Here is a 7500-nt window from a genome sequence, read left to right as displayed (position 1 = left end):
TTGAACCAGCTGTGAGTGAGGGATAGGCAGAAGGAACTTGAACCAGCTGTGAGGGAGGGATGGGCAGAAAGTACGTGAACCAGCTGTGAGGGAGGGATGGGCTTGAAGGTACGTGAACCAACTGTGAGTGAGGGATGGGCAAAAAGTACTTGAACCAGCTGTAAAGGAGGGATGGGCAGAAGGTATTTAAACCAGCTGTGAGGGAGGGATGGGTAGAAGGTACTTGAACCAGCTGTGAAGGAGGGATGGGCAGAAGATACGTGAACCAACTATGAGTGAGAGATAGGCAGAAAGTACTTGAACTAGCTGTGAGGGAGGGATGGGCAGAAGGTACGTGAACCAGCTGTGAGGGAGGGATGGGCAGAAAGTACTTGAACCAGCTGTGAGGGAGGGATAGGCAGAAAGTACGTGAACCAGCTGTGGGTGAGGGATGGGCAGAAGGTACTTGAACCAGCTGTGAGGGAGGGATAGGCAGAAAGTACGTGAACCAGCTGTGAGGGAGGCATGGGCAGAAGGTACTTGAACTAGCTGTGAGGGAGGGATAGGCAGAAAGTACGTGAACCAGCTGTGGGTGAGGGATGGGCAGAAGGTACTTGAACCAGCTGTGAGTGAGGGATGGGCAGAAAAGACTTGAACCAGCTGTGAGGGAGGGTTGGGCAGAAGGTATTTAAACCAGCTGTGAGGGAGGGATGGGCAGAAGGTACTTGAACCAGCTGTGAGGGAGGGATGGGCAGAAGGTATTTAAACCAGCTGTGAGTGAGGGATGGGCAGAAAGTACGTGAACCAGCTGTTAGGGAGGGATGGGCAGAAAGTATGTGAACCAGCTGTGAGTGAGGGATGGGCAGAAGATACTTGAACCAGCTGTGAGGGAGGGATAGGCAGAAAGTACGTGAACCAGCTGTGAGGGAGGGATAGGCAGAAAGTACGTGAACCAGCTGTGAGTGAGGGATGGGCAGAAGATACTTGAACCAGCTGTGAGGGAGGAATGGGCAGAAGGTATGTGAACCAACTGTGAGTGAGGGATGGGCAGAAAGTACTTGAACCAGCTGTGAAGGAGGGATAGGCAGAAGGTACGTGAACCAGCTGTGAGTGAGGGATGGGCAGAAAGTACTTCAACCAGCTGTGAGGGAGGGATGGGCAGAAAGTACTTGAACCATCTGTGAGGGAGGGATGGGCAGAAGGTACGTGAACCAACTGTGAGTGAGAGATAAGCAGAAAGTACTTGAACCAGCTGTGAGGAAGGGATGGGCAGAAGGTACGTGAACCAGCTGTGAAGGAGGGATTGGCAGAAGGTACTTGAACCAGCTGTGAGGGAGGGATGGGCAGAAGGTACTTGAACCAGCTATGAGTGAGGGATGGGCAGAAGGTATTTGAACCAGCTGTGAAGGAGGGATGGGCAAAAGGTATTTAAACCAGCTGCGAGGGAGGGGTGGGCAGAAGGTACGTGAACCAGCTGTGAGGGAGGGATGGGCAGAAGTTTCGTGAACCAGCTGTGAGTGAGGGATAGGCAGAAAGTACTTGAACCAGCTGTGAGGGAGGGATAGGCAGAAAGTACTTGAACCAGCTGTGAGGGAGGGATAGGCAGAAAGTACTTGAACCAGCTGTGAGGGAGGGATAGGCAGAAAGTACTTGAACCAGCTGTGAGGGAGGGATAGGCAGAAAGTACTTGAACCAGCTGTGAGGGAGGGATAGGCAGAAAGTACTTGAACCAGCTGTGAGTGAGGGATGGGCAGAAAGTACTTCAACCAGCTGTGAGGGAGGGATGGGCAGAAAGTACTTGAACCAGCTGTGAGGGAGGGATGGGCAGAAGGTATTGTAACCAAGCTGTGAAGGAGGGATGGTGCATAAGGTATTTAACCAGCTGCGAGGGTAGGGTGGGCAGAAGGTACTTGGAATCCAGCGTGAGGGAGGGATGTGGCAGAATTTTCGTGAACAGCTGTGAAGTTGAGGATAGCAGAAAGTACTTGAACCAGCTGTGAGGGAGGGATAGGCAGAAAGTACTTGAACCAGCTGTGAGGGAGGGATAGGCAGAAAGTACTTGAACCAGCTGTGAGGGAGGGATAGGCAGAAAGTACTTGAACCAGCTGTGAGGGAGGGATAGGCAGAAAGTACTTGAACCAGCTGTGAGGGAGGGATAGGCAGAAAGTACTTGAACCAGCTGTGAGGGAGGGATAGGCAGAAAGTACTTGAACCAGCTGTGAGGGAGGGATAGGCAGAAAGTACTTGAACCAGCTGTGAGTGAGGGATGGGCAGAAAGTACTTGAACCAGCTGTGAGGGAGGGATAGGCAGAAAGTACTTGAACCAGCTGTGAGAGAGCGAAAGGCAGCAAGTACGTGAACCAGCTGTGAGGGAGGGATAGGCAGAAAGTACTTGAACCAGCTGTGAGGGAGGGATAGGCAGAAAGTACTTGAACCAGCTGTGAGGGAGGGATAGGTAGAAAGTACTTGAACCAGCTGTGAGGGAGGGATGGGCAGAAAGTACTTGAACCAGCTGTGAGGGAGGGATAGGCAGAAAGTACTTGAACCAGCTGTGAGGGAGGGATAGGCAGAAAGTACTTGAACCAGCTGTGAGGGAGGGATGGGCAGAAAGTACTTGAACCAGCTGTGAGGGAGGGATAGGCAGAAAGTACTTGAACCAGCTGTGAGGGAGGGATAGGCAGAAAGTACTTGAACCAGCTGTGAGGGAGGGATAGGCAGAAAGTACTTGAACCAGCTGTGAGGGAGGGATAGGCAGAAAGTACTTGAACCAGCTGTGAGTGAGGGATGGGCAGAAAGTACTTGAACCAGCTGTGAGGGAGGGATAGGCAGAAAGTACTTGAACCAGCTGTGAGGGAGGGATAGGCAGAAAGTACTTGAACCAGCTGTGAGGTAGGGATAGGCAAAAAGTACTTGAACCAGCTGTGAGGGAGGGAGAAGCAGAACCATACGTGAACCAGCCCCCCCCCCACTACCCCCATCCCCCCGCCCCCAGTGGTGTCGCCACGGGTTCTGCCAGTCGATGACCCAGCGTCCGGACGGCGGCGGCGGCGGCAGCGGCGGCGAGTCCCCGGTGCGGCACAACCCGCAGGACGGCGGCTGGGGCGACTGGAGCGGCTGGGGGCCCTGCTCGCGCACCTGCGGCACCGGCGTCGCCTTCCGCACCCGCAAGTGCGACAACCCGCCGTAAGTGTTGGCTGAGCGGAGGCGTATACGAGAGGACACAACGATCACCTTTTGTCAGATATAATTGTCTTTGGGATTATGTTATATGACTATTTTTTTTTTTTTTTCTTTTTAGTTATATTTATCAGAGTTTGTTATTTAGTGATTTTACCGAAATAGTCACTCTGTGTTTCTCCTTTTTTTTTTTATCAGAGTTCGTTTTCTTTGCACGTTTTTTTTTTTGCAAGATTTTTAGCTGCATGTATGTGTGTGTGTGTATTATATGTATATGTATATTTATATCTATCTATCTATATATATATATATATATATATATATATATATATATATGTATATACGTATATTTATTTATTTATTTATTTATATATGTATATATATATACACACTCACAAACACACTGATATACGAATGTGAGTATATAAACGTATTTTCGTTCCACTTTGTACTGACGCCCCTACCCCCTTAGACCGGCCTGGGGCGGGCGACGGTGCCGTGGCAAGCGCGAGGAGTGGCGAGTGTGTGGCACCGAGGAGTGCCAGTTGCCGCGCCAGGACTTCCGCGGGCAACAGTGCCACCTGCTTCCGCGCATCGTCAGCCTGGATCCTCGGCGGGCGGCGCTCACCTGGCTGCCCTACGAACCCAAGAGCAGTGAGTGGGCGCCCTCGGTGTGTGTGTGTGTGTGGGTGTGTGTGTGTCTGTCTGAGTGTGTGTGTATGTGTGTGTGTGTGTCTGAGTGTGTGTGTGTTTCTGTCTGAGTGTGTGTGTGTTTCTGTCTGAGTGTGTGTGTATGTGTGTGTGTCTGTCTGAGTATGTGTGTATGTGTGTGTGTGTGTCTGAGTGTGTGTGTGTGTTTGTGTGTGTGTGTGTATGTGTCTGAGTATGTTTATATGTCTGCCTGTCTATGCGTGAGCGTATGAATACGAATCCGCGTGTGGCTGAGTGCATAACCGCATGCCTTCATAAAAAAAAATAATAATGAAATAAAAAAAATGAATAGATAAATAGATAAATCTATACACATATATCCATGAAATATAGAGAACCATGTTATAATCACAACAATAACTTGTTTACCGGAAAGCCGCCAGAACAGCCATGTGAAAAAATACATCATTAGTGGAAATAAGCCGTCGAGGCCCGAGGCTATGTGCTTATTCTCTCGTTAGATTTGTGTGTCAGGATTATGTGTCTGGTTTTGAAATATGTCTGATTGTGTGTGGGTGTGTGTGTGATTGTGTGTGTGTGTGTGTGTGTGTGTGTGTGTGTGTGTGTGTGTGTGTGTGTGTGTGTGTGTGTGTGTGTGTGTGTGTGTGTGTGTGTGTGTGTGTGTGTGTGTGTGTGTGTGTGTGTGTGTCTGAGTGTGTGTGTGTGTGTAAGTATACTGAATACAATAAATACTTATAATCCCGATGCACCAATATCTGTATTTATATAGAGAGAAAAAATCTGAATTTCAATCAACATTTCAATACCAGGTAGCTCATTGAAACCCCACACATGAAAAATAGTGAAATAACTCCGACACCCCCACCCCCCTTTCCCCATCATCATCACACACACACTAACCCCGTCTCCCCTCTCCCTTCTCCCCTCTCCCTTCCCCTCTCTCCCTTCTCCCATCTCCCCTCTCTCCCTTCTCCCTTCCCCCTATCTCCCATCTCCCCTTCCCCTTCCCCATTCTCCCCTCTCCCTTCTCCCCTCTCCCATCTCCCCTCTCCCATCTCCATTATCTCCTCTCTCCCTTCTCCCCTTCTCCCCTCTCCCCTCTCCCTTCTCCCTTCCCCCCTCTCCCATCTCCCCCCTCCCCCCTCCCCTCCTCTCTCCCATCTCCCCTCTCTCCTCTCTCCTCTCTCCCTTCTCCCATCTCCCCTCTTCCATCTCCCCTCTCCCATTCCCCCATCTCCCCTCTCCTTCCCCCCATCTCCCCTTCCCCCTTCTCCCATCTCCCTTCCCCCATCTCCCTTCTCCCATCTCCCCTCTCCCTCCTCTCCCCCTTCTCCCCATCCCCCCTCTCCCTTCCCCCACCCCCCCTCTCCCTTCCCCCACCCCCCCTCTCCCTTCCCCCATCTCCCCTTCCCCCATCTCCCCTTCCCCCATCTCCCCTTCCCCCTTCCCCCCGTGTCCAGGGCGCAAGAAATGCCGCATCTCCTGCTACAGCCGGGCTACCAACGAGGTCTACATCGGTCGCGACTACGTAGTGGACGGGACGCCGTGCTCCTACGACCAGCCGCATCACATCTGCGTCCAGGTGAGGGTGGAAGGCGAGTGGGTGTGTTGTTTTAGGGGGAGGAAGGTCTGGGGGGAAGACATGGGTGGAAGGTCTGGGGGGAAGGTCTGCGGGGAAGACATGGGTGGAAGGTCTGGGGGGAAGATCTGCGGGGAAGACATGGGTGGAAAGTCTGAGTGGAAGATCTGGGTGGAAGGTCTGGCTGGAATATCTGGGTGGACCGTCGGGTGAGGGAATGAGAGAGAAAGGAAGAAGGAGACAGAGAGGGGGATGGGTACGGGGAAGGAGAGGGAGCGGAAGGAGAATGGGGATAAATAAGTGAGAGGAAAAGAGGGAGAGAGAAGGAGAGGGAAAGAGGGAGGGAGGAAGAGGGATGAGGAGGGAAGAGGGAGAGGGAGAGGAGGAGGGAGATGGAAAGATGGAGTGATGGGGCTAGAGGGACAGGGAGAGAGGGAGGTAGAGAACTAGAGAGGAAAGTAGAGGTAGAGAGGGAGAGAGGGAGGTAGGTAGGAGCGAAGAGGGAAAGGGAGAGGAGGAGGGAGATGGAGAAAGGACGAGTAGAGATGGAGGTAGAGGACATGGAGAAAGGGAGTAAAGAACAAGAGAGGAAATTAGAGGTATAAGGAGGGAGAGAGGAGGTAAGGTATAGAGAGGTAATGAATAGAGGAAGGTAGAGATGGAGTGAGGAAAAGAGACAGAGAGAGGGTTAAAAGGAGGGAGGATGAGAGAGGTAAAGAAATAGATTAATATCAATATTGTGATAGTTGTTATTACAATTACGGTCATTGGTATAATTGCTATAATTCTTGTTCTTGTTGCTATGACGATAGTGACGTAATGGTGTTGATAGTGATTGGTTGTCAACAACCCTCTGTTACTGTTGCTAACATCATCACTATCACTACATTTCATTTTCTTGATCGTCATTGCTAATCATCGTTGTCATTGTATATAATTAGTATAAGCATTAGTGATGATTTATATGTGCAAAATTATCACTTCATTATTGTGCATTGCTCACTACAAGGCACAATACAAAGACTTTATTGTGGTCATTGCACTGTCCTTTCATCATCATTTGATTATGATCTTATTCTTAGCACTAACGATGCCACCACACATGCACACACATTCACTCTCCCTCTCGCTCTCACACTCACACTCACTCTTACACTTATTCTCACTCTCACTCTCACTCTTACACTCACTCTCACGTTCACACTCATTTTCATTCTCACACTTACTCTCACCTCACTCTCACGTTCACACTGGTATTCACTCTCACACTTACTCTCACTTTCACACTCACTCTCGCCCTCACTCTCACACACACTTTCACACTCTCACACTCACACTCACATTCACACTCACTCTCATTCTCACACTCACTCTCACACCCACACTCACTCTCATTCTCACACTCACACCCAAACTCACATTCACACTCTTACACTCACTCTCACACCCACACTCACTCTCACACTCACTCTCACACTCACACTCACTCTCATTCTCACACTCACTCTCACACCCACACTCACTCTCATTCTCACACTCACACCCAAACTCACATTCACACTCTTACACTCACTCTCACACCCACACCCACACTCACTCTCACACTCACACTCACTCTCACTCTCACACTCACTCTCACATTCACACTCTCACTTTCACTCTCACTCTCACTCTCTATAACCCACGATCTTTGCCCGTGCTAACCCGGTGGGAAAGACTGTGTCCCTGTCTCTGTCTGTGTCCCTGTCTGCGTCCCTGTCTCTGTCTGTGTCCCTGTCTGCGTCCCTGTCTGTGTCCCTGTCTCTGTCTGTGTCCCTGTCCCTGTCTGTGTCCCTGTCTCTGTCTGCGTCCCTGTCTGCGTCCCTGTCCCTGTCTGCGTCCCTGTCTGTGTCTCTGTCTGTGTCCCTGTCCCTGTCTGTGTCCCTGTCTCTGTCTGCGTCCCTGTCTCTGTCTATGTCCCTGTCTGTGTCCCTGTCTCTGTCTGCGTCCCTGTCTCTGTCTGTGTCCCTGTCTGCGTCCCTGTCTCTGTCTGTGTCCCTGTCTGCGTCCCTGTCTCTGTCTGTGTCCCTGTCTGCGTCCCTGTCCCTGTCTGT

The 7500-nt window shown here is 50.9% G+C and overlaps 1 protein-coding gene across 1 annotated transcript in view; it reads left to right on the top strand.

The window, feature by feature from the left end:
- LOC122246953 (A disintegrin and metalloproteinase with thrombospondin motifs 3) overlaps window positions 1–7500 on the top strand; it is a 58255-nt gene that overhangs the window by 40775 nt on the left and 9980 nt on the right. The window contains exons 6-8 of the mRNA XM_086538000.1: window positions 2972–3162; window positions 3629–3810; window positions 5289–5410. Of these exons, the coding sequence (XP_086394126.1) occupies window positions 2972–3162; window positions 3629–3810; window positions 5289–5410 (495 nt within the window). The remainder of the gene's footprint in view (window positions 1–2971; window positions 3163–3628; window positions 3811–5288; window positions 5411–7500) is intronic.

The sequence above is a fragment of the Penaeus japonicus genome, unplaced genomic scaffold (assembly GCF_977035675.1).
Source record: "Penaeus japonicus unplaced genomic scaffold, GWHDUDI00000001_assembly GWHDUDI00000006, whole genome shotgun sequence".
In the NCBI taxonomy this organism is placed as follows: domain Eukaryota; kingdom Metazoa; phylum Arthropoda; class Malacostraca; order Decapoda; family Penaeidae; genus Penaeus; species Penaeus japonicus.
The sequence above is the reverse complement of the archived record's forward strand: the minus strand, read 5'-3'. Positions and strand labels throughout refer to the sequence as shown.